At 39.9% G+C, this 27,315-nt stretch overlaps 1 protein-coding gene across 11 annotated transcripts; it reads right to left on the minus strand.

Annotated features, from left to right (window-relative positions):
* Window positions 1-145: 145 nt before the first annotated feature.
* cnot1 (CCR4-NOT transcription complex, subunit 1) lies at window positions 146-25,589 on the minus strand. 11 transcript variants are annotated; one of them, XM_028448439.1, is made up of 49 exons: window positions 25,351-25,589; window positions 22,777-23,068; window positions 22,244-22,351; window positions 19,910-20,008; window positions 19,673-19,741; window positions 19,517-19,571; window positions 18,828-19,031; window positions 18,580-18,748; window positions 17,542-17,668; window positions 15,910-16,020; window positions 15,611-15,781; window positions 15,354-15,481; window positions 14,900-15,140; window positions 14,702-14,821; window positions 14,258-14,380; window positions 13,990-14,141; window positions 13,631-13,781; window positions 13,344-13,542; window positions 13,008-13,148; window positions 12,269-12,393; window positions 11,894-12,180; window positions 11,730-11,808; window positions 11,354-11,587; window positions 11,111-11,251; window positions 10,852-11,031; window positions 10,608-10,724; window positions 10,409-10,519; window positions 10,176-10,253; window positions 9,807-9,987; window positions 9,329-9,459; window positions 7,315-7,611; window positions 7,098-7,238; window positions 6,675-6,779; window positions 6,416-6,535; window positions 6,120-6,335; window positions 5,810-5,952; window positions 5,520-5,628; window positions 5,221-5,390; window positions 4,853-5,084; window positions 4,508-4,756; window positions 4,256-4,419; window positions 4,061-4,178; window positions 3,849-3,950; window positions 3,106-3,279; window positions 2,868-3,017; window positions 2,567-2,747; window positions 2,230-2,362; window positions 2,009-2,143; window positions 146-1,068 (listed from the first exon to the last, which is right to left on the minus strand). In XM_028448439.1, the coding sequence occupies exons 2-49, from the start codon at window positions 22,876-22,878 to the stop codon at window positions 990-992; spliced, it is 7,152 nt and encodes a 2,383-aa protein (XP_028304240.1). In that variant the 5' UTR covers window positions 22,879-23,068; window positions 25,351-25,589; the 3' UTR covers window positions 146-989. The 11 variants fall into 11 exon arrangements, with proteins under 11 accessions (XP_028304240.1, XP_028304235.1, XP_028304238.1 ...); XM_028448434.1 differs by having other exon boundaries at window positions 11,354-11,596; window positions 13,332-13,542; window positions 14,249-14,380; XM_028448437.1 differs by having other exon boundaries at window positions 13,332-13,542; window positions 25,351-25,588.
* Between the last annotated feature and the right edge of the window lie 1,726 nt (window positions 25,590-27,315).

Here is a 27,315-nt window from a genome sequence, read left to right on the forward strand (position 1 = left end):
GCTGCATGGTTCCACAGAAACATACTGATAATCCTTTAGACAAAGCTCTAAATGTATAGATGACATCTTCGAAACAAAAAACATTTGAATGATAAATGTGTGGAATTGTCTTCACCAGCATGAAAAAAAAAAAAAAAAAATTGAATTCTTTGCAGTTTCAATGCTTTATTTCTGGTATGTATACATACTGCAGTAAAGTAGCAAGAACTAAAGGCAAACTAGAAAGAACTACAAAATACAACACACGGACCAATACATTTACAAAACATTCAAAATGTTACAAAATGAGCAGTATTGGTCCTTCTATTGTTCTTCAATTTGGGTCTTTATACAAATTGTCAAAATGTGAGATTACCGTTACTTTTGAACAATTTTACACATGCCGGGGAGAGACTTCTGGAGCCGGTTTAAAATGAACAAACCCATCTCCACCAACCAGAGACGTGGAGCAGACCACCACCACCCCACCACACTGGGGAGACCTGGCTACACCTTCACGTTTCACTCAGTGATTCAAACGAATCCAACAGACTGCAGCACGCAGGGGTTTTTCTTCAATTATCTATCATTCAGCTTCTGAAAGCAAAACAAATAAAACATCTCAACAAAAACTGTGTGTTGGGGAGGGGGGGAGTAAACCAAATACTTTGGTAGTGAATGAAAATACGCTTTAGATGCCGTTACATGTCGAGATACATTTGTAGGACATGTGCTATGCTCTTCACTGCTTATTTCCTTTCTCCCTTTTTAAATATTTACATCAAAGCATGTCCCAATCCTTTTTTATCTCAATTCAGCCCCAACAGGATTAACAAAATTCCCACTCAGATCCACGAGCAGTAGTCTGTTCATCCACATTTTTAATGACTTGGGTTGCCAGTTTATCCAGTGCTAAAGGTGAAGAGGAAGTTGTACGTGTCCGGTGGGGGCGAGGATGGACCAAGGCCACAGCATCTCTCCCTACGGCTCTGAGCTGGCAGGTGTTCAGGCTAGCTGGCACCAGTGCCCTCCATCACCTGCTGGGCCTGCTTCTGTCCCATGCAGCACTGGGCTACCGACTGGAAAAGCCTAAGGAGAAGAGGGGAAACGTTAGGTAAGGACATCAGCAGATACCACTGCACCATTGTTCGAATGTGGGCAAAAACTAATGTTTATGTTATAAACTAAAGAAGTCACAGCAGAAAAATTCATGTTATCAGGAAAAAAGCTACTCCTGCTTTTAAGCATTTAGCAAACTGCTGACTCAGAGGAGCATGCAGCCACTGGTCTCATTTTGTGAAGCACTCAAAGTAAAATATTTCTTGTGTTTTTTTTTTTTCATTGTTTGCACTAATTGAGATCAAAAAACACCAAACACAAAAAAGGCAACAATTATACACATATATAACTGAAAAATAAAATAGAAGAAAAAAAAAAAACCCACTCCAAAGACATACTATATACAAAATTTTTAAATTAAAAACAGAAAATTATACAAAGTGACAACAAAAACACACAAGTGTTTAATACTTAGAATGGTCTTTATTCAAAATGCTACATGAACGTAGATAAAATCTCACTTTTGTGACCCAACTCTGAATTAGTGTGTATAATAGGGCTACAGATTTATTACATTTGAGGTATTCTGGCAATTTATTAAGTTCTCAAAAATGTAACTTCCGATGCTTTTGCAGTTTGTCAATTTGGATTTTTTTTTCACTGACAATAGAAGGCAGTGTTTACGTGGCTTAGTCACGCAGTAAAAAAAAAAAAATTCTAATGATTAATCATTATATTAAACATGAATTGCTCCTTAAATTTCTAAAAATCTATTTATATTTTTGATATTATAATACGAACCCGGTGACACCTCCTAATTTGGACATTTCCACTATACTACAGTATATAATACTGAAGGTGTTGTGAGGTGTCACTTTAAAGAGAAGTGAAACAGTTGAGCAGTAATATCAGCAATGGCTGAGAAACCAGTGCTATTTTCACCTATAGATATTTTAAGAGAGACACATACTTTTCGATTTCGGGGGCGCAATGCACAAAGTCATGGCTCCAGAACTTGAAGGCGGGATTCTTGATCAGCTCAATAAATGTGATGAGGAGACCCCAGGGATGAGGCCTGTTCACAATCAACCTCTCCAACAGAACCCTTGAGGACGAAACAATAAGATTAAAGATGAGTCCTTTGTGATGACGAGACCCAAAACAGGAACTATGATGTGTGAACAAGCTCACCTGGTAATCTGTTCTTGAATGGCTTCGGTGTTGGCCTCAGCGAACAGATAAAGCATGGTGCAGCTGAAGTAGTGCGTGTGGCTGTTGGGGTAGCGGAGCTGATTGGCGATCGCATTCAGAAACAGATACCGTCCTGCAGAGACAAAGAATAAAAATTATCACTTCGGTGAAGCCTCAAAACACTCCAATGAGCATTAAACAATAATTAACAATGAACCAAAATAAAAACTTCTACAGGAGACTTTCTATTTAAGTCATGTGACCTCAAGTTAAAAGTTTTTGCAGCCTAAAACACATTTTATAAATTAAAATGTAATTTTGAATAGGGCTCCTATACCCTCAGTGTCCAGGTCCACAGCCAGATTTTGGAAGATGTCCATGTGTGCAGAGTGGGTGATTGTGCTCATGGAGGGGGTGCTGCCCTTGCTGTGGATGTGAGCAATGGCTTGTGTGCCGACATACAACACCAGAGCATTGATCAGCTGGATGTTGTAGCGGTTTCCTGGCTCATTTGAGACCTAAATAGGTAGGTAGAAAAATAAACCAAACAAATAAATAACATTACACCATTGTTCAACAACATATATGCACCAGACAAAAAAAAAACAAAAAAAAAAAACAAGTGACCCTTGTGCTACCTGCAGGTTACTGCGCAGCTCAGAGAGAAAAGTAACCGGAGAGCGTGTCTTCAGATAAGAGTCCAGATCCTTCTTGAACTGAGAGGGCATTACACCTGTGAAGTTGGTGAGGATGCGGGGAGCAATGTTGATCTCACTCAACATGTCCACCTGAAGAGCAGATTGCAAAAATGAGTCGTAATGCTAAAAAAGAACCAGAGACAAGGGCTTTGAATTAGTGCGTAATTGGAGTGTTTACCTTGAGATTGGGTGTGAAGGGGTCAGGAAGCCTCATGTTGCGTGGGAAGGCACTAAGGATGAGGTTGCGGAGCTGGATGCAGTTGGGTGGAATAACGTCGCAGAAGCCATAATGATAATCACAGAGAAACTCCGGGAAATCATGCAGCAGGACCAGGAGCACACGTAGCGTGCCCTAAACAGCCAAAGGCAGCACACAAACAGTTTTGGGATTAAAAACAATTCCTGCAGCATATAGATGTTTGAGTACTATCATATTTAAGTATTTGGCAAGGTTGTTTGATATCTACTTATCTGTACTTATCTGAACCAAACATGAGCAATAAACCAGCCAAAGAAGAAATATTCGTAACTCTTGGGTCTCAGACTAATTTTGCAGTGGATCATGTGAATTTGACTGAATAAAAAATATCGTGCTTTCATTTTAAATATGACAAGTTTATACTGAGCTTTTTCAATGAAAAAGTTTAAAATAACAGTTACATTTTAAAAGGTTAAATGCAGTTTTTAAAAATTAAATAATCTCTAGCATGTTTTGGTTTAACATTTAGTTTTCTTTAATGTGTCATACTAAAATATTATGAATTGTAGGAGTTGCAAACCTCTCCATCTTTTCAAAAAAAAAAAATCATTCAGAGGTCAAACAGCCTTAACCCAAACCAAAGACGTTTAACAGGTGCCGATGGCGGTGAAACCACTGCTTTACTCATACGACTCAAAATAGTAACCCAAAAAGGAAATCACCTTGTAGAGGATTTGCATAGGTTTGTTGAGCTCTACATTCCTCAGGAACGGGGCAAGGTATTTGAACAAATCAATGAGCAGCTGTGCGTACATGGGCCAACCCTGTAACATAATTCCAGTACAATCAACCACAAAAACCACGAAACTGTAAAAACGCTGAACTTCAGCTCTAAAATTCATACAAATAATTATGTCACATCTGGTTTGTATACCTTTTGTTGTGGCGTGTGTGCCAGCATCCTTGCAATGAATATGCGATGAGAAATGAGTTCCAGCCAGGCGTACACAAAGCCAGGGGCTTTGGTGGGTCTCAGAATGTGAAAGGTATTGCTGCAGATAAAAACAAACAGCTAAAGTATCTTTGCTTGTGGAGAACATGTAGAACATGGTAACTGGTGAGGTCTTACCAGAAGGCAGTGAGCGTCTGGAAGTTAATGGTCTCCAGGACATGTTCAGGGGCGTTGAGCTCCAACAGCAGCATTATAAAAATGCGATGATATGGCAGTTGTTGGAATTCCGTCTGACGGACATCATGATCCTGGATCAATACACCGACTACAATACCCAGCACCTGAAAGACAACAGCGTTTAATGTCAGAACATGATGGAATAAACGTGACATTATCAGTGAAAAATAACAGCTGGAGACAGAGCCCTACTTTGTTGAGGAGGTTGATTTTTGTCACGGTGTTGGTGGCCTCCCCAGAGTGTTTGACGAGCAGAGCTATGAGCCTGACGAAGGCGTCCAGGTTGTGGTAACACTTGGCTCTGATGATGGCAGCACTGGCTGCTGGATTGTGCTGTTGTTCAGCCTGGGCCCGGTAGCTTATCTCAACACACATTTCTGTGCAAAGCCGGAAGAACCGCGTGATCAAATCATCGGTCTTCAGGATGCCCTGCTGATGCATCTGGAAACGTAAAGGATATGAACATGAATGCCTGAAACAAGGCAATGTGTTGCTTTAATGTTTCAGATTGACATGAACTGATATTGGGGATTTAACCTGGCCAACAAATGCTGAGAAAGCTTTGGTGCTGTCCCTGCCCGCAGCAGCCGAGTGATACAGATTGACCCATTCACGCAGGAGGTATTCAGCTTTCTCCCTTAGGCCTGGGGGATCGTCATATTCTGAAGCCTGAGAAATCCCAGAATGCATCATGAAATTGGGCCCACCGTGTGCCCGGTCAATCATGGCCTCATAGTTGGAGCGAACAACATCCATCAGTTGAGGGAGCCTAGGAAGAAAGAGGATAAAAAAGCAATGATTTGAGAAACTGAGTTTGAATGAAAAAGAAAATGTGTTAAATTATTTTTTAAATGACTGATTATATAAATCTGTGGACAACTTCATCTTAATTGTGGTATTTTTACCCCTCAGGTGCAGTAGCTCTGGAGTGTGCACATGTTCTCATCAAAGTTTCAATTGTATGGAAGAGGTCCGCCTCCGTCACATGGCTCACACTGCGCTCATCAACCAGCAGCAGCTTCACCAGCTGCATGGCAAACGCTACTGCCATGTAGTGCAATCCATTCTCCATTGACTGGAGAAGAAACAAGTTTTGTCAAATTTGATTAAAGAAAAAAGAAAAAATCTGATGAATTGTAACCAATGATACTTTCAATGCCAAGTTTAGAAAAATACACAGCAAATGAAACCATGTGAGGAGTACCTGTGCCAGGTGCAAATCATACTGCTGCATGTTTACAAGATGGTTCCTGATGAGCAGCTCCACTGCCTCTACGTTGTATTTGTACTCATCACGACATTCGATTAGACACCTGAGGAAAAACAAATGCAGCTCAGGATGTTGGCTAGGCTGTTTTTCATTCAACCCTGCTCTCAGCCGGCAACACGCAGATCCAATCAAATCTTATACACCCATATCTAGAATATGACTGTACAAGCTTTGCTGCTTTTATTTTGTAACCACCGTCCTTCACATCTATTGTCTTTACTCACCTGGTGATCTGTTTGTTGCACCACTGTGGTCCATACGCACGTCCATCCTGCAGGGCTTTTAACACCAGCAGATGACACTCCCGATAACGAAGCAGCAAGTCAGCATCAGCTCCACTAGTAGCATCAAGAAGACCTTCTACAGCCTGCAAAAATAAAGTTGACAGCATTTTAAAAAACTCCTGCTCCAACATTGACCTCTTTCCAAAGCTTAGTGTAATGATGAATGTCTACATATAGCTCAGGTTGTGTGTAAGTGCAAAGTGAGGCAGGAGCAGATCACTTCCTGATATTTAACAAAATAAGAGCTTACCTTTTGCAGCAGGCCGAGGGCAGCAATGCCATCCCTGGAGTTCCTTGCTAAAACCACTGCCTCTAATAGGCTACGCATGGCTTGAGTCAGGGGATTCATTGCGAGGGCTGGGGGAATGGCATGAAGATGCTGTTCTAAGTCAGCCATGCACTTGTCATAAATTTGAGCAACATCGTCTGTGGCCCATGCCTGTTGCTGAGTTACAGAAATGGAGTCCTAATGAGTAAAAAATACAAAAACATGTCAAAACCATGAAAACCCATTTGATTTGAATTTTTAATTTTCTAAATACTTACCTTCATGGGCTGAGCCAAGAAGCCAGTTGGCTGGGAAAGATCGTTACTGGGTAAAAACCCTGGAACGTTTCTTGCAAACTCCTCATACACAGCCAGCTGCTTTGGGTCCACTCCTCCAACCTGCAGATTAGAAAAACGCATATTAAAAAAATTACTATCAAAACTAATAACAGACACTTCCACTCAGTTATATAAAGAAGTACTTAAAAAGGGGAAATGGACCCTTTAACTTCCATTAGTCTTGTTACAATAATCCTACCTTGAGTCTGATCTGCTCAGGCATACGTTCAGCTTGATAAGTCAGAACCACAGGATCACAATAGCGTCTTCCTTCTTGGCGTGCATGCTTCCTCAACTCAAATTCCTGAAAGTGTAAAGACATTTTTCAACAAATTGTATATTTCAAATGTTAAAATAATAATTAAAAAAGGAAACAGAATTGTAAGTCTTTGAAAGCCTCATGCTTTAAAGTAGAGCAGTCCATTCACAGATCTAAGAAGGTAATCATGAGTCTTCATGCCTAAATAATTGGACCACCCAACTCGGGGTAACATGCAGTATTCTGTAAGTTTTAAGAAGAAAAGCTTCTCTTTGACTGGATTTACCTAAACCCTGTAGTTTACGTTTCATAGAATCAAATCTATAAACAAGACTTGCATCCTGAAAGCAGTCTCATAGTTACCGTGGCTAGTCTCTTGTCCATCTCTGGGCCAGCTTTCTCCACAGCTGTCTTCTGGATGAAGCAGCAAGCCAGTTCACAGTTTTCTTGAGCAATCCTGTTTGCAGCCTCATCTATCATCTCTCTCTGTTGAGGGGTTGGTGCCTTAAATAAAGTACAGTTACGATTAAAAACACAAAACAAATGCATCCTAACTTTTCCTAAAGAAATGTGCACTCACTCTAATTGCAGCCCCAAAGCTGTTTTTAAGGTTGGCTGCAATGCTCACGAGCAAGGGCTCGCGGCAGGTGATCATAGCCATTCCAGCAGTCAGGTTCCTCATCATATGGTGGGCTGCCACACGCATGCGTGACTCCTCGGAATCAAGCGCAAAGTCTTTCCTTATGATCTGCTCACAAGTTGTCATTGCAATTTTGATGGAGCGATCAACCACAGGAGCAACCAGCTCCTGGACAGCTCGCTCCACTGCTTGGCGTATGCATTGCTTCAGCTGAGGATGAGTCTGTAGCAGTGGGATCTGAACAAAACAATTACAACTTGAGAACGATGACCAAAAGGGACATGACAAGTTGGCTATGCGTCATCTGGCAATCATGTCCATTACCTAGTTATTTGGTGTACATACAGGTGCTGGTCATAAAATTAAAGTAGCATGAAAAAGTTGATTTATTTCAGTAATTCCATTGAAAAAGTGAAACTTGTATATTATATTCATTTATTACACACACAGATATATTTCAAATGTTTATTTCTTTTAATTTTGATAATTAGAACTAATGAAAATCCAAAATCAGTATCTCAGAAAATTAGAGTATCACCAAAGATCGATCCAAAATAAAAGATTTCTAAAAATGTTGGCATGAACATGAAAATTGTGAGCATGTACAGTATTCAAATACTTATAGTTGGGGCTCCTTTTGCCTGAATGACTGCAGCAATGTGGCGTGGAATGGAGTCAGTCTGTGGCACTGCTCAGGTGTTATGAGAGGCCAGGTTGTTCTGATAGTGGCCTTCAGCTCTTCTGCATTGTTGGGTCTGGCGTCTCGCATCTTCCTCTTCACAATAACTCATAGATTTTCTATGGGGTTAAGGTAAGGCGAGTTTACTGGCCAATCAAGAACAGGGATACCATGGTCCTTAAACCAGGTACTGCTAGCTTTGGCACTGTGTGCAGGTGCCAAGTCCTGTTGGAAAATAAAATCTGCATTTCCATAAAGTTGGTCAGCTGCAGAAAGCATGAAGTGCTCTAAAACTTCCTGGTAGACGACTGCTTTGACCTTGGATCTAAGGAAACACAGTGGACCAACACCAGCACATGACATCCCAAACCATCACTGATTGTAAAAACTTTACACTCGACCTCAAGCAACATGGATTCTGTGCCTCTCCTCTCTTCCTCCAGACTCTGGGACCTTGATTTCCAAAGGACATGCAAAATGTACTTTCATCAGAGAACATAACCTTGGACCACTCAACAGCAGTCCAGTCTTTTTTGTCTTTAGCCCAGGCGAGACGCTTTTGACACTGTCTCTTGTTCAAGAGTGGCTTGACGCAAAGAATGCGACAGCTGAAACCCATGTCTTGCATACGTCTGTGCGCGGTGGTTCTTGAAGCACTGACTCCAGCTACAGTCCACTCTTTGTGAATCTCCCCCACATTTTTGAATAGGTTTTGTTTCACAATCCTCTCCAGGATGCTGATATACCTATTGCTTGTACACTTTTTTTTTTTACCACATCTTTTCTTTCTCTTTGCCTCTCTATTAATGTGCTTGGACACAGAGCTGTGAACAGCCAGCTTCTTTAGCGATGATTTTTTGTGTCTTGCCCTCCTTGTGCAAGGTGTCAGTGGTCGACTTTTGGACAACTGTCAGGTCAGCAGTCTTCCCCATGATTGTGTAGCCTACAGAACTAGACTGAGACACTATTTAAAGACCTTGACAGGGCACCAGGTGTCTTCAATATTGAAACTCTCCACAATATACAAATTTTCTGAGATACTCAATTTGGTGTTTTCATTCGTTATCAGTCATAATCATCAATATTAAAAGAAATAAACACTTGAAATAAGTCAGTCTGCATGAAATGAATGCATACATTATACAAGTTTCACTTTTTGAATGGAATGACTGAAATAAATCAACTTTTTCATGATATTCTAATTTTATGACCAGTATATCTAGTTAAAGCATAAATCTTAAGTTCTACTGCTTTAAAGAAAACTGTCACACTTACGGTGGAATTGATGTTAATGTGTGGCGATAGCCCTGCTAAGGCATACACATTAATGTCATGGTAACTGAACTGTGGTGTAGGTGGCCCAGTGGTTGTGCAGGTGGTTGTAGCTGCTGGAGTTGAAGGAGGGGCTGCAAAATGAACAAAGTCTCCTGTTGGTCACAAAATGCTCATTTGATTAAAAATCACAACAAAAGGCACACTGTCATAGTAAAACACGCATTAAAACAAATATATATATAAATATATAAAAGTAGCATTATTATAAAAGTAAAATGAAAACTAACTCTTACATTTTTTCAATCTAGACAGTACATCATTAAACTTGAGCGTAATCTTTTTAAAGAAATTATTAGCGATAGCTAGATAAACTAATTTGCAAAAAAGTAACAAAAATCCTTCTTTGACATTTCTTATTCAAACAAGTCAGACATGCATTCAAAGACAATATTTCAAAGCAGAAATGTGACGTAGTTACCTGTAGTAGACACTGGTATCAGAATCTCTTCAGGAGGCTTCACTTCCTTCTTTGGTGCAGACAGCTGCTCTTCAAGGCTCTTCAGCTTGTCTTTGTCTTTCAGCAAGTTTCCTGGCTTTAGATCATTGATGTCCAGAGACAAGTTCTTGCACAGAACTTCAATCTCAAACTTCAGATTTAACTGCAGCGAAAAAGAGCAGAATATCAATCATATTGTGCTTGTTTTTTTTCCTTAAAATAATGAAATATTAAAGACAAACTAGGCACAAAAACAGATTTAACACCTTCTTTGGGTGATTTTTTTTTACAAATGATCTCGTTTAGGATGGCATTATTTGAGAAGCACAAAAAAAGAGCAAACTTTATTACCTTGAGGTCATGTTCTTGGTGGAGCTCAGCAAGAACATTCATAATAGCCATGGTCCAGGGATTTTGTGGCCTAAAAACCTACAGCATCAAGAGAAAACGATGAAATATTTAATGAGACACACCTTGTCCTGGTTAACTAATATTTCAATATTTAAATAAGTTAACATTTTTACTGAAGTAAATAATGACATCAAGGGGACGCCATTAAACTGTTAGATGTTCTCATTGCTTACCATGCTACGCAAGCTCGACTCCAAAACCTTGGCCACAAATGGGACCACATAGAGGAGCTCCTGTTGTCCTTTCACATAAGCTTCCAGTAGCAGCGACTTCACTTCCAGATCCTTTTACAGGGATGGGGGTAAAAAAAAACTCTCAATATAAAGATTCAAAATACATTTTATTGAGAGACTAAGTAAGTCCAATACTTACTGTATAAAGTATAGGTTTGTTTTTGGCCAGTGTAATCATGCCCAACCAGTGACCCAGGTTCTTTAGCAGGGAGCGGTCAGAGAAATTTGCAGCTGCCTTGTCGGATGTTAAAAGCACCTAAGATGGGGGGGGGGGGAAAAGAAAAAGAGATACAAATATTTTTAACTTTTCTCAAAGACCTTACAGACACGATTTGAGGTCTGCAACCCACATGAACTGTGCAATGAGCCTGTCTCTGGGTTACCTTTATGTTCCTGTATGTTTCAGTAAGGACCATCTTGACAAATTCAGGGTTTTTGAGTGTGTCCAAAAAGTTTGAGTAGAGACTGTGAAAGTTGGGCTCAATGCTGACACGCTTCATCACCAGGTACTGGGACACCCAAGGCATGAACTCCTCTTTCACCGTCTCTTTCAATTCTTCCACCTGTCAAAAGCATTTATTCTTAGTTACATACATACAGACAACTGTCTTTCAAATACAACTATCCTGATAGTCCTCAAACCTTCTGCGTCATGTTGGACTGAGAAAGATTGTTGAAAATAAACGCAATCTTTTCCTGGACGTTCTCTGGAGGCTCCACAATCCGTTCTGTTTGGTCAGTGGCCACCAGCAGAGTATCAATGTTGGTAGTGTTTATGGAGGGCTGCAGTTAAAAGCATCGTATTAAAAATATATATCTTCTAAAAATTGGACAGGTTTATATAGATGAAATCAGTTTTCTTTTTTTCCCTAAAGTTGAACTCACTGGCACATCTTTCTTGAAGCTGCTGGGTGTTGGTCTTGTGATGGTGGTGGTCTTTGCCACAGTGGTTGTAGTTGTGGTGGTGGTGACGAGTGTACTCGGCTGTCCTGGCTGTGGCGCTTTGAGACCTGCAGGCTGCTGGGACTGGACTTGTGCGAGTGCCACACTGCCTGGAGTTGTGATGGAGCCCTGCATCTTCACCGGAGGGTCCCGTGACTGTTGGCCATACTCAATATACTGCACGCACAGGATATTTAAAGGTGCAGAGCGAGAGATTTAATTTATATGAATGCAAAAAGGCCTTCCTTGACATTTAGTGGAGGAAGTATGTGACTTCAAAAGTTAAAAAAACACAGCTGAATTAAGGAAACCTGGTTACCTCTTGTAAATGATGGGGAAACTGTAAGAAGTGAGCAATTGAAGCCAGATGTTGACAATACTGAGGGTAATCCTTTAGCCTAGAAGCAGAAAAGAGGGCATTATCTTAAGACAAAAATCAGCATTTCATCAAAAGGCTTTTAAATACCGAGTGCACACAGATACCTGTTTTTGAATCTATCCAGGGCAGCAATTCCAAAATAATACATTTTGGATCCGAAAGGCTTTCTTAAGGCTTCAAGAACATATCGGAGGGCCAAGCCCAGGGCCATGTAGGTTACCAGGCCCTTCTCAATGATGCCACCAAAGAGGCAGGCAGTGATGTGCAGCTCCTTGTCTGGGTATTGGGGAAAGAATCTGTATTCTTCAAACAAGTTCCGAAGCATGCAATTGAACACTTCTCGCTCTCGTTTGATCGAGGAATCCTTGAATCTTTGCAACATTTCCAGTACCTGAAAGCAAGAAGCATCATGTGTGTTTGAAGATCATCAACCAGCAGTTATACTGCACAGAAACCTCATTGATCACATCATTTCTTACTTCATCAACAGACATGGTTGGGTGAGGTGGGTGGTTGTAGATGCGCTGGAAGTAGCTGTTTGCTTCATCATCTATTTCCTTACTAAAGTGCTGGTTTGCCTCAGGCCACACCTGAGAAAGATCAGCTGAGCAGAAAATACAAAATAATTATTTCCATTTTGCTCTTCAGAAACAAAACTATTCAGACATTAGGAAAATCAATTGCTTATTGTGCCAAAAAAAGTGTCAGTTGCAGCCAGCCCAGTAAGGGTAGAGGGTGTGCATCACTATTTCTGATGCAAGGCTACTTTTATTTCAAACTGGTTTGATAATAAAATATTCTATAATTAGCTCTGCAGTAGATTCATTTCTTGTGGCACACATGAATAAAATAAACAGGCAAATAATTTAAAGTGCTGGTTTTGGTTTTTTAAAAAAAAAAAAACAGATTAACATCTTGTGTATGTAACAACCAAAAAACATTGCAATAAAAGTGGGGCTGTCAGCAAAAAGCAGACAAGGAATGGAAGACTGATCTGTATTTCCTCTTCAATAGGATGCAGAATTTAAAAACAGAGCTCATTGATACCAGGATTAAAAAAATTATCTAAATGACGTAGGTATTGTATCCTGTATTTCTGCAGCACAGACATGCATAAAAACAAATAACTGAGTCTGAGCAAAACCCATCCTGGAAGAGGAAATACAGTGCAGAGCAGCACAGGGCAAGGCTCTCAGTCACACCACTACCACCACTTACAGGCCTTCATCTTACTCTGCTGAAAGGTTGTCGGGTTCAGGCCTGGCGTGCTCATCTTTCTGGTGCCAAATGGGTCAGTGCTGACTGCTGGCATTCCCAGACTTGAGCCAATCCCAGAACCAATCCCTGAGGCCAAGGGACCTAGAAGTGCACAGCACCCAAAACACGTCAATTCCTTTATCATAATATTAAATGCCCTACCAATGGTAATCCAGACTAAATTGGTTTAATACAAACCACTATTAAAAACCCTTTAGTCTGAAAAGCTGACTTACGAGCAATTTTGAATGTTGAAAAAGAGAAGATGAATAAATAGCTTAGTACCAGAGTCCATACCAGGGAGCTGCGAGGTCAGGCTGCCAATGCCCCCAAAAGCTGTGCTGGTGTTTGGGTTGGAGAGTGGTGGGAAGGCTTTAGCTGGAGACTGGGGGTTACTAAAAGCTGAACTCAAAGTTGGGAAACCCTGCATGCTTTGAGTGTGGGAGGTGGCTGTGCCCCCCAAAGTCAAAGAACTCATACCAGTCAGGGGGTCCATCTGCCACACATAAAGAGAGAGATGGTTAGCTGAAGATTGTATGAGATTATTTATCTCAAGACATGATAATCATTCGTCATGTGGTTACCTGTACAGGTGAGATAGCATCGAGGCTGCTGGTGCTTGGAGCGCGACCCTTTGGCATTACCCCCGGCGGTGGCTGTCGGGCTTTATTCATCACATTGCTGCAGTTTGCAACCATTGTTAAAATGGTCTCTGACAATTCCTGGGACACACTCCTGAGTAAACAGCGACGGAACCACAAATTAGCGAGTGTAAAAACAATCAAACAATTGCTGTCAAGTAAATCTCTAAAGGAAAGCAACAAAATCTGAACATTTCTCAATGTTTTATGGTCAGATTGCAATTACAAAAAATACTAACTTCAAGTAAAAAAAATATTAAACCTCACTTAGAAGTGTGTAAAGAGAAAAGACTGAATCTCACCCAGCACAGGACTGCAAGCAGGCCAACATGGTGGCTAAAGTTTCTGGGGGCAACTGAGCACTTTTGGGCTGGTCTTTGTCTGGTGCCAGGCCACCCATGATGGACGGGCAACGCCTCTTCAGGAACGTCACACATGCCTGAATGAAAGGTTCCTGTCACAAGGAACAAAAAATATAAGCGTTACAAACTGTAAAAGAAGTACTAGCTTTAAGCTCGTAAAGTATTTCTTAAATTCCAAAAGTGTGATAGGGTCTCTTACAAAGCTTACCCCATGCTCTCTGATTTTGTCAGTCAGCCATTTGTCAAGTTTGAGGTATTCACGGCGAGAGGCAAGTGCAGCAAGGTCAATAACAAAGGCAAATGGGGTTCCATTCAGCAGCATTGAAAGAGACTAAAATGGGGAAGAAAACAGAATTAGTATCAAAAATGTCTTTTCATTCATAAAACCAATCTCATTAATTCAACCACAAATAAGCACTGACATTTTGATGTTTCTTTATTTAAGTAAACAAAATCAATGTGCCACCCAAAGGCAAGAATATATCAGCAATTTATTAAAAACCAAATGAAGGTGCATTTCTCGATTCAATAGCCATCATTTCCATTTTTTTCTATTTACATAAACAGATGGTTTGAGGTGTCACTGCCATTAACTTCCACATTACTATACAACGTCCAAATTTTCATGTAAATATTCGCCATGTTAACAAACCTTCAAATCCTGGGCCACATCCAGAATGCGAGACAGCTTAGCCTGGTCATACTGCTCTCCTCTCATGTACCACTCAGCCATAGAATGCATAATAAGCTGACGGATGGACGGAGACTGCCCCTGGAAGCCCAACAGTAGTGTTAGTGAGAACAGTTTTGTGTAGGCAGTCAGGGACAAACACACAACGAATGTACCCACCTGTCCATGCCAGGCATAGTGCAGTATGATAGCAGAGTTGGGGTGATTGCCCAGGAAGATGGGCATGAGGGTTGAGATGAGCTCATGGCGCAGTGTGTGCCAGGAGGTGGAGATCTGGAGCAGTGCCAGCACCAACATATCTGGGCAGTGCTTGATTGGGAAGCTAAAAAGCTGTTTCACCTGTTCATACTGGCCCACCTCAGATAGTCTGAGCAAACTCTCAACTAAGTCTAGACTTTTCCTGCAATGAAAGATGGAAACATTAAGTAAACGCACAAAACCATCCTCACCGATTTCTAAGCAGATATAACTTGCATCATCAAAGCAAAATTGTTCGAGTATTTGAAGTGAATCAAACTGCTATCAATGTATATCAAGAGCACCACGTCTACAAGCTGGAAATATTTTAATTGTATCATATGACACGTGAGCAAAAGGTATTTTATCTTCATACCACGTAGCGATCTCCCTGTTGTCATCCTCTGGTGGTGCTTTAAGGATGTCGATGGCCACAGTGTGACAAGCATAGTCAGCAAAGCAAAACACCTCTGGGTTCATGAGTGAGTGCTGAACGAATGACAACTGGAGGGGAGGAAAAAAACCAACAAAAACCAACTTTTAAAGCCCAAAATCAATAGCAATACGTTACCGGAACTTTGCTGATCTAATGACGCTAAGGACAACTTTTTGATGAGAATATTTGTAAGCTACCTGTCCCTCGGCATGTTTCCATGGTCGATAGATGAGATCAACAGGAAAGGATTCCATTCCCAGCCCCCTCTGGATGCCATATACCACTAAATGCAGGCCTTTATTGTCTCGTATCAAAAAGCCTGGATGGTCCAGTTCGTAGGTCACCTCTTTGAAGTTCAGGTTGGGATTCTAGGGTAAGATAAAGAGCAAACATTTGTTTTAATGTGGGTGCTAATTTAGGCACAACCCCAATGACATGAACATGCAAAAAATTCTTAACACTGTTACAGAAACAATAGATCTGGCCATTCACTTACCACTTCTTTGACAATGTCAATTAGAACTTCAACATTCCACGTATGTGCCTGCGATCCATCGTTCTTGTCTTTACCATCGCTCCAGATGCCACTTCCCGGTGCCGAGATCGACTGCAAAGACAAAATACAAATTAAGCCTTTCATCTTGGGCGGCAGTAGATCAGTCCCTAGAGACATGGGTTGGAAACCGGAGGGTGGCCGGTTCAAGTCCCAATGCGGCCCAAAATATGGAAGTTGTTCTGGTAGCTGGAGAGGTGCCAGGGCACTGTCGAGGTGCCCTTGGGCAAGGCACCAAACCCCAATACTGCTCTGGTGCACTCCCTTCATTGTAAAAGCAGCCCCACTCTGACATCTCTCCACTAATGCATGTCCACAGGTCCAGTTTGCACATGTGTGTGTTTCGGACATATGTGTGTGAGAAGCATGTCTCTAATAAATAACAGAGTGCAATCTAATTTCCCTTCAGGGATTAATAAAGTAATTCAAAATTTTCAATTTTTTTTCTTCAAAAATCTGTAAAAATTTTATTTAGTTAGGTGCTCTTCCCTCCCACCTTTGATCAAAGGCTTAATCTGGAAAAATAAATGAACTTAAATAGTCCAAGTAAGGGCTACAGGATTTTACATGAACATATAATCCCTAATTTGTTCTCTGAAAACTGGATTTGATTATTTTTTTTTGGCAAAACTATGTTAAAGGTTAAGTTGATTATTTAAATTACATTTATATAAACTGTAAATATCAGGACCACGTCTGTTGCAATGTAAATCGACACCACAATCATAATCCTTACCACTTTTTACATTAGCCTTGTTGCAGTGTAAAGAGGCGCACGCAATTGCCAGCTTTGGAACTGGTGTTTTGGGTTGCTTTCACACATTGCTCTGAACTATGCTTCGCTTCCTCGGATACTCTGGTCTTTTTGTGATATGTGAAAGGTCACTGAAACTCTGGTGCGGAGTAAACAAGCGAACTCTGCTCCTCTGAAAAACGTAGGTCTGGTTCGGCTCAAGGAAAGCATGGTGCGGTCTTTAATCATGTGAGAAAGCAACCAGAAACAAACATAGGACTTTACATTGAAGCGCAACTGTAACGGAGCAAATCCATCAGTGACAACTCAGCAGCAGCACCGTGGGGCGGCGTCATCTCTGTGTTTATGTAAAGCATTAGCGGAGGTTGTGGCGGGTTATTTTGAATGATCATTAATGACTTCTGCAGGGATTGATTTAGGATTTTCTTTGGAAAACATAGGAAGAGAGACCAAATATAAGACGTGACGGTACAACTGTCAGTAGTGACAGGGCAGCGCCACATCGTCATGGCATTAGAGGCTGAAGTATTCTGTCCAATCGGCGACCGATTGTTTCGCCTGCGAGAGTTCAGAAACATACTCAAGTAACCTGGAGCTGCACAGTCCAGACTGAGAGAACTGCACTGTAATGAACTTGTTTGAAAAAAATAAAAGGGCATCAAATAAATATTTCCTTTAACTGTGTCCTAAATAATCACTTCAATTATGGTTCAAAATCAATTCATCATCCAGCCCTAGTCGGGGTGTTCTAAATTTCTGCTTCCTTGAGGCCCTAAATCTAACAATTAAAAAAAAAAAAAAAAAAAAAAAAGTCAGTTTACCTGTAGTGGAATGCCATCGGTCAGGCCAGAGTGGGTGCGAGCCATCATTCCCAGGACTCTGGCCACCTGGCTGGCTGTCACTTCCCTTACCCCATACTGGTGGATTATGTTCCTGCATTCTTCCAGACTACAGAAAACATGACAAAACATCAATGCTAGTTTAAAGTTATTGTTTCTTTAACCTGTTTGCAATAAAATAATAAAAGGCTTGAAAAGACAAAATCTTCAGAGGTTAATGAAAGAATTAACTACTTATCCTAATATGACAGCACACTAAAGGACTTAATCATAACATAATTAACCACTAGAACAGACATGGGCTCATCTGTAAACAGTCGCATTTACTGGTTCAATAAACAGGAAGAGATTCAAAATTCTGATGTAGCTGGTTATGATTTACAGTCCACGTAAACAGGACTGAATTAAATAACATAACCTAACCGCTAGAGCGGACATTGGCTCGTCTATAAATGGTCGCATTTACATTTACTTGGAGTTGCTGTTAGCTTTCCAATAAGTGTTGACTAGGCCACTGGGAGTGAGGCCCAAGGCAGGGTGACTTGATAATATTGTATCATATTTTTCTGGAGTCAGTACCTTCTCCTTGCCCTTCTCTCTCTTCTCTGTTTCAAGAGTTGTGAAGCTGATGATTGAAGTTCCTGATCTGTGGTTCACGGCTCAACTCGTCTGGGACACTGATGTTCTATCTCTCTATCCTGTTCTGTTGGTTCTTCTGTCCACTAACCCCAACCAGTCGAGGCAGATGGCTGCCACCTGGTTCTGCAGGAGATTTCTTCCTGTTAAAAGGGAGTTGTTTCTTCCCACTGTCGCTAAATGCTTGTTCATGTGGATGTTGTTGGGTTTTTTTTATATTATTATTATGAATTTTGTGTTTTAATAAGCGCATTGCGATGACTGTTGTAAATTGCACTATACAAACAAAGTTGAATTGAATTAAAGTGAGCGCATGTACAAAAATATTTAGGAAATTATTCATGTGAATGTTTTTAATTTTGTCTAAAATAGATTAAGGCTCACCTTGCACAGAAGCCGTAGCCAACTTCTTGAATAAATTCTGCAAGAGAACTCTCCATTATAGTCTTAGCTAACTCCCCCGAGTCTGGTAGGATCCTGTCCATGGGAATGTCCCGTTTTTCGGGGTAGAGCAGTGGTGCGAGCACCACAGGGCAGCGCTCCAGGGGGAAATCTGGATGAAAATACATTCAGATCAGATTTTTGACACTTTCAGATTTTGGTGCAAACAAATCTGAACTCAGTAACAATACCTCGGCAAAGGGTCTTGAGGAAGGCGTCAATCTGCTCTTGTCCAACCCCACTGGCTCCCTTCTGACCAAACAGTAGATGGGAGAGCAGTAGGTGCAACACCTCTATGGCAATGTCTTGGAAGCCACCTTCCTGGTTTCCTCCGAGATCTGCGTCAACGTAGGAGCGCAGGAGGTCCGGGAGTTTCTGCTTGATGAACTGAGCAGCTAAACAAAACAAAATTCAAGAAAAGAAAAAAAGGATTTACCCTCTTCGCAGCCTGTCAAACATGCAGCAGTTCATTTTGTAGACACTGCAGATACTATCAAGCACTGTCTTATCTCATTGTCAATATTGATCGTGATTCTGCTTCACATGCAAAATTCTGAACTTTTTTTTTTTTAAACGTAAAACCAAGAAATTACCAGTACTTGCTTCCACTTTCAGTTCAATTTATGGCATAAAAATACAGAACGTCAATGTTGCTTAAAAAAACGTTGCAAAATAAGGCATGAATTATTAAAAAAATAAAAGCCTCAATTAAATTTGAAAATATAATTCCACTAAATAAGATGTTTGAAATAATTGTAATTAATTTAAAAACAAAAGCTTTTTAGTTTTTTCTTTGAACTTTCGCCACTTGGAGGACTGATGGTCTTATAATGCATTTGCCTTGTGTCTAAATACAACAAGCTTTACTTCAATGACTTACCAAAATTACGAAGGTCGGTGTTGCTGGAGTTGAGCAAAGCAAGACCGAATATCACCTGAAAGGAAAAAAAAAGAAAAAGATGTATTCTGGGCTGCCAAATCCAGCAAATAATTGCACTCAATTAATGGTAATTGAAATATTGCACAGTGGCCCTACCTCTTGGACCTTGTTGAGTTTGAGAACTTTACTCAGTTGAGTGAAAAGGTGGGCTGATGGCTTCAAACTCTGAAAGACAGGGACATCTTACTGAAAAAAAACTTGAACACCGTCAATTGTTCTCGATAGTTCGAGGAGCTTTAGGCTAACCAAATCTAGATATAAAGAAATAAATAATCATATCTTGTAACCTTCAAATATATTTTGTTAATATGATCTGCAGCTTGGCCTTCTTACCTTCTGATAGTGCAGGGGATTGTCGATTGCGTAACACAAAGTAGAGATAAAGTTTGGCTTTGATATCAGCAACGCACACTCCTGGATCAGAAACTGAGTCTTTAAAGAGTTAAAATACAAAAGGATAGAAAGAAAGAAAAAACAGAGGTCAGTGAATTCAAACATGGGCCAATAAATCAAGACAACACAAAGTACAAGATAACTCCCAATCAGAACAATAAAAATTATAGTGAGCATTTCACAATGAGGTTTGCACTTGTAAAGACAAAAACAAAGTCTAAGTTTTAAAAAGATATCAGCAAAACTAAAGCACAGACACGTGATGTGTAAATATTTCCAATGAAGCAGATATTTTACAGGAAATCAGATGTTTATATGTTCTACATTCAGTATGAATGAGAAAAGAAAAAAAAACTACATTTGTAACATTTAAAAAGTTGTTTTGGCAAATAAGAACTAGATTTTTCGCAACTTATGTGAATTATAAATCGACTGTCAAATTCACCAGTACACTATCTTTATTTATCAATAGCTGTACAACCGGAATATTATGAATTATAAAGTGCCTTCAGTGCACTGTAAACAAAAGCAGACAAAACAAAATTAAAAAGCCAGATTGCTCTTTAAGCTAGCTTTGGTTATGTTGAGCCACTTTTGTACATATGAGTGAGTTGTGTATGGTGGCTGCAGCTTGTTACAGGGGAGGAGTTTATGGTCTAGGTTGCAGAGCGTAGTTTAACTCGTATTGTAGCTTATGACGAATCTGATGTTGTACATGCTGATGCAAGAGATTAACGGTACCCAAACCTGTAGTAAAAACCTGTTTCTAACATTCACTGCAGATTGCATTTTTCTGCTGCATATTTAACACTGATAGACATACGTTTTTGGTCAGTGTTTGACGCTATATTGTATCTAAAGACCTTGTGAGTGAGGATGGGTGTAGTTTGAGCTCCAAGGAAGAGAGGCAACGTAGAACTGAGCTTATATGACATACAGGGGAGAAGTGCGGAAAGTAGCGATTGATTGATAGGTGCCGGTTTCCCTTATTTAACCGATCTTTTCCGACGATTTTTTCCTACCTCTTCAAACGCCCTAAAGTCTGTCATAAAGTCAGCCACTGTCCTCTTCTGCCGTGAGATGACCGACAGACCCGCCTACCAGCTTATGTGTGCATGTGTGTGCGTGCCCATGCCTCTGCTACACAGGATAACAACAACAGTCACAGAGGGTCGGAGGCACGGTTAGCTTAGCATGTCGGCAGTAGTACACACACAAAAAAAAAAAAAAAAAAAAAAATTAAGAGCATAAAGGATCGCAATTTGTAATTCCTGTAATACGGAAATAAGTCCTGGTGGAGCTGCAAACAAACTGCTACCTCATTCACTATAAGACATCGCCTCACCACTGAGTGTGGAGCGTTTGAAGCTAGAAATCAAGCTAATGCTAAAGCTAACAAAGCAAACAGCCAGTGGACTGCTGTTGGTGCCTATGAACAGTGAAAAGAGCAATGTGACTTCGAAGAAAACTATGGAGTTTATAGCTTTTGACATGAATAAAAAGCTGTCACTAATGAACAAGTGACTGTAATAAATTAGAGAATAATTAACCTGTGCCACGTTCATTCTGTCATTACCTGTTGACTTATGAAAACATTAGACATGATACACTTTATTTTTTAGAATGTTTGACTTTTAGGAGCTTTTATCTTGTAAACTGTTGCCGATTATATGTAGATGGATACTTTTACATTTAAATATCCACAAAGCTGCTGCATTTGGACATTTTTTTCATTTTTGGACACCTAAAACTTTATTGGTGGTTTAAGATGTTTTTTAAGTTTGTCCTGTAGATTATTTTATCATCTACGCCAAACCCTGTGATTTTCTTTATTTGCTAAACCAAAATACAGCTGTGCGCTTTATTATTGGCAAAGAGCTGAAAACAGGTCTGCAGTGTAGCCTGATGGACAAGTTTGGTTTGTTATTAAAATGTGAAAAATGAAAGACTAAAGAAAGTGATATAATTTACTATTTTGAACAGCTATGTTCTAAACTTTTATTTTTATTTGAGATAACTACCTAATGTGCAGTTAAACTAACACATTTGTATTGTTTTGTGGATATTTTTCATGTTTTAAAATAAAATAAGATTGGAATATTCAAGGTGTATGCTCTTACAAATTAAAAAAAATAAATAAATAAAAAATTTCCAAATTTGTGCACACCGACTCTGTATAATAAAAAAAAGAAGCATTGTAGAGCCTGAATCGATGCTGTTCCATGCTATCAATACTTTAAACAAGACTAGTGAAACTCATTTATCACTTATTACCTGGTGAAAGTCCTTGCCACTGCTTTTACCATCGCCACTGAAATCGACATGCGAGAAGAGACAGCGTAGTAGATGCCTGTCTGCCTCAGGGCCGTGACGGTTCACAATCTAAAAGGAGTAGAAAATACTAGAACATTGACCATATACAAATTTGAAATGTCTACATATTAAACCTGGAAGCCTCTTCTAACTAAAATGAATAACTATTTAAAATAAAAAAAAATAATTTGGTGAATGCGAGTGTGTTAGAAATGATAAAACGTTCATAAACAAAAGAATAACTTGTTTCTGTGTGAGAGAAAAAATTCCAAGTATGCAGATTTTCGGTGACAGAAAAATAAGAAACTAGGAGATGTTTTGACAACATTGTCACAAACCATTAAATCACTTCTTGTTTAATGTAACTGAAAATTAGAAACATTTCAGCAGACAAGAACACTGGTTCTATCAAATTTCAGACAACCATATCATCACAGTATAAGTTGATAGAATCTCTCATATGAGCCATCTTTGATCTCTATGATAACACTTACATGCTGTATTTCTTGCTGGCTGGCTCTGTAGTTTTTCTTTGTTAAATTGTCCACCAGATAGCTGATTTGAGACAAAGCCAGCGAGAGCGAGTCAAGATTCATTGCTGGTTGGGGCGGAAGCAGGCGGCCGAGCACGGCGCAAAATCACCATTATTCCCCTTTAGTCACTTCGGTGATAAGTTACTTCTGCTCCCCCCCCCAAAGGCGTAAAAATGTATTGGCTTCCAAATGAGTACTCCAATCAGTGGGTCCCAGTATCAGTAGTTATTCAATTTAAAATCCGGTTGAGCATCTGCAAAAAAAAAAAAAAAATATGTCGTTAAATTACACCAAACTTCAAAGAATATTGCAAATAAAAAGTGTCTATAGTTCCGGACCAGAACCTCAGACAAACCTGACTATAGTTCCGGCACTTCCTTTGCGCAGTTTCGTCACTGCCGAACCTTTTCTACATACGCGTAATGTGCCTGTGTTACCACCGTGTTAGGATGGCCAAGTGGTTTAAGGCGCTAGATCAAGGATTTTTCCTTCCGTTGATGTGGTGTTTGAATCCCACATCTGACGTATTTAATTTTTTTTTCATCTTAACATATTTAACACAGCAAATTCCATCTTTAAAAATACATATATGGGAAAAAAAAAAGAAAAAAAAAACATTTTAGGGTTAGGGCTAAAATAAAATTGACAGAACAATAGCAAGGAGGACACGAGTCCGGCAGTGACGGAACTACCGTATTCGGCTTACTGCACATGTGAACGCATGCGCACAGGAAGTGCCGGAACTATAGTCAGGATTGTCTGAGGCCCGGGTCATTATCAACAGCCTAAAAAGTACAAAAAGATAGAAATGTACAATTGACATTTCCTAAACTTTGGTGTGCAGTAAACTTAGCTTTTACCAAGTCAAAACACAGCTTACTGTCACAGGCTTAGTGGCCTACCAGTGATTATTCTAACCACACACTGACTTTGGCATCCAGGCTGCAAACAAGTGATACACAAAACTATCTTTAAAACCAGTTATTATAAACAAATGTACCACAATCAAATACTTATACGTTTTACGTAGAGTTCAGGGTAAAACTTAGCTGTGAGGCCTTAACAAATGGCTAAATTCTTACACGGTTTTCTTTGACATCTGTGATCTCAATTTAAAAAAAGAGAAAGAATAAACGCAAACAAAATAAAGGGAGAGGCCGACACTGACAATTTAAAAACAAGATTAGCAGTCATTGGGGAAAATTACCCAATGACACAAAGAAAGCGCTAGCGTATGTTAGCGCACCCTAACAGTGTTTTGGTTCAACTGGTGACCGTGCTTACAAGTGACCTTTCTCCGTCTGTGTCTTTAGTTGCTGGTAGTACGATGGTAACAACAAATGTTAAAACATCCAACTTCAGGTACAAATCTTTCTGAACCGAGTATATTTGTGGTATTTTCTATTTCGCCCAAGAGGACCCAACATGTTTAAAGGAATTGAAGATTTTAACACCTGTACATTAACATCACGAAAACGAAAGTGAGCATATCTTCCTCCTGAAATGTAGTGTAGCCTTTTAGTCCATGTGGAACGCATTAAGCGTCTTACGTTGCTTCTCTGGCCATTGAGGTTTCGTTTGGGTCGTTAAACAGCGACCCAATGGAGAGGTTGTCATCAGCTACAACACTCACCAGCTGAACTCGAACACCCGTCAATCTCTCACAACTGCCTTCAACAAATACCTAAATAAATCAACTCAAATGTTGTTCCTACTGAGTGACCAATTGTATCTGCAATTTAAAATAAACTGTTCATCCAGGTAGCGAAGAGACTCACTTAGCACTACAGTTAACATCACCATGACGCCGATAAACACTTGCTAAGGTGAAGTTTAAGCTAGCTAACAGCACTGGCATTTAACTTTAACTAAAGGACAAACTTCTCCACTGCGATAGAACTAAAACCTCTGTAATAAATTTACATAGTAGTAAATTTGCATTCCGAACTTTAATATAACGTTCAATGTAAATAATAACCAAATTCTCTGGAAACCACGAGCTAATGCTAATAGCCTAGCATATCGAGATGCTAACCTTAGCTAGATGAGCACGTTTGAAGCTACCATTAAGAACTCCGCTAAAAGAGCCCATTTCTACTTTAACGCTACTCATTGCACAAAATTGATTTTCCAGTAGTTTTTAATTAATTTCATATATATTGTTTAAACGTTGGGGGAACGTAAGATTTTAGGTAGAATGACCACTATCTTTAAAATTGTATACTGTAGCCTAGTTTAATGGCTCCATATAGTAACTGGAGACGCTAACACTTCAGCTGCAAATAGTAGGTTTTGTAAGGAACATTTGCTGAGGAGCAAAGAAACAATGACACCATGACACTAAACCGAATAAAAACAGTTTAAACACGAGAAACATTTGAAAATAGCAGAAACACGGCATTCTGAGTGACACCAGTGATTAGCTGATTCTCAGGAATTAGACGCAACCCGAGTTGGTTGGCTAACTGCTACACTATCATTGCTGATGGGTTTTAAATTCGAAAGTGTCGAAAGCCGTGAACCGGGAGGCCTTACCGTGCTCTGTGGAAGATAATTTAGGTCCTCATCACTCGTCGCCGCTAATAACAAACTAGACGGAGAGACTAATGTGCCTCCAGCTCAGTTTGATTTTCAAAATAAAATGGCGACTGTCATTGCCGCGGCGCGCTCACGCGCCCTGACGGTAGCGTGAACTTATCTGCGCGGCTCACGTACGGTCACGGCGTTCCTGTCGGTGATCACACCTGGACCCAGTGGGTACTGTCCGGTCTGTGACCACCACACTGAACACGTGTAATCTGTTACAGAACCATAAATATACATCGAGAGGCACTTAACAGTAGGTATGGTCAAAATGAACGTATAAGTGTTTACTCCCAAAACAATTTCATTCCAGCAAGTTCATTTTGTCGTCTTTTCTTAAATAATTTGTTAAGGTTTAATTTATTCAGACTAACACAAGTTCTTTCATGAGGAAAAGCATCTACTGATCACTTTCATGTGGGAGTATAAATCAAAAACAATCACGTGATGCCTCTGAGGAAGACTGACAGTTGGCAGACAAAACATGTCAGGGCTGGCCCTAGCCTTTTTGGTGCCCGAGGCGAAATTACTTGGATTGCTGAGTGCGTCCAAATCCAGACCTTCCCCTAAACAAGCCACACTTCATAACTCACTCACACATGCTGTCCCCTATAGGAAAAACAGTGAAAAGTGGCACATGTTGTGCAGCTGTTTGTTAATAAATGTGCCTGTGTGGCATTTTGCATTAGCAAATTTAACCAATAATTGTCTTTCTGGTAATGCTTTATTTGAATTAATTACTAAATGTTATAATTTTATTTTATTTTATTTCCAAACTACCTTGTCTGCACATGCTGTCGAAGGTCAACACACTATACATGTAGTGCAACCTTTTTTTGACAGCAATGCATGTTTTATTATTGCAATTAAATAAATTTTTGTATTTTTTTGCATAATTGTGACCATCACCAGGATGGGTAAAAAAAACTTTATCAAAGAGCGAATACTAAAAGAGAGGGCAGTGTTACAAATCGGTGAGGGGGAAGGGAACAGGGAAGAAGGAGTCAGGGTGGGACAATGGAAGGGGTGCGGAAGAGTCGACTGTTTAAAGGTGGGAGTACAATGTGTATTTGAATTAAAGTGATTTAGATTTTAATCATACATCGCCATTTTGAAAAAGTATCGAGATATGAGTTTAGCTCCCTATCGCCCAGCCCTATGTTATATACATCAGTGTATTTCTCAATTTACAATGTCTGTGTTTGTGTGCGTCTGTGATTGCATGACTTGTGTTTCCTCTAACCTACACTATAGTGACTTGACCAAGGGAGGCTGTACCCATCTTTCTGCCCTGAATAAGATTCCATTAACTCAGAAGAAGACAACTTGTGGATCAATTATTGGTTTACAATTATATAACAACTTCACTTCTGTTTTATTGTTTTCTTCTTCTTCCGACATCTTCAATGCAAATATCATACATTTTCATTGATATTTTTTCCCCTCACCATGGTTGCCCCATCTGCAGCATCATTTGTCGAAGAGGAATTTATTATATCAACATTTTCTCCTCTGCATCATCTGAATTTGGCCTCTGACTTTAGCTGTCATCTCCTTATAGCTGTTCCTAATCCTCTTCATACTGGTATACGTAAACAACAGCATTTTCATTTATATCCATTTCACCCTCCAAACTCTACAGACAGAGCCACTCTTTCTTTTCTGTCTCCACTGACTTCTTATCTGGGTACCACAGTTCCTCTTTAGATACTCTCACATATAATTGGTTAAAGATAAAATTACAAAACAGGCCAAGTCGTTTTGACCTTGTTTATTGGCAGTGTCGTATCAATATACCGACATTCTATCCGTACGCAGCGCCCCGATTTGGCCAGTTTAGGTCACGTGATAGGTCAGTCATTGGCCAGTTTAGGTCAGGTGAAAAAGACTAAACTTACCCTAAACCCTTACCCTAAA

Source organism: Gouania willdenowi, chromosome 6 (genome assembly GCF_900634775.1).
Source record: "Gouania willdenowi chromosome 6, fGouWil2.1, whole genome shotgun sequence".
In the NCBI taxonomy this organism is placed as follows: Eukaryota; Metazoa; Chordata; class Actinopteri; order Blenniiformes; family Gobiesocidae; genus Gouania; species Gouania willdenowi.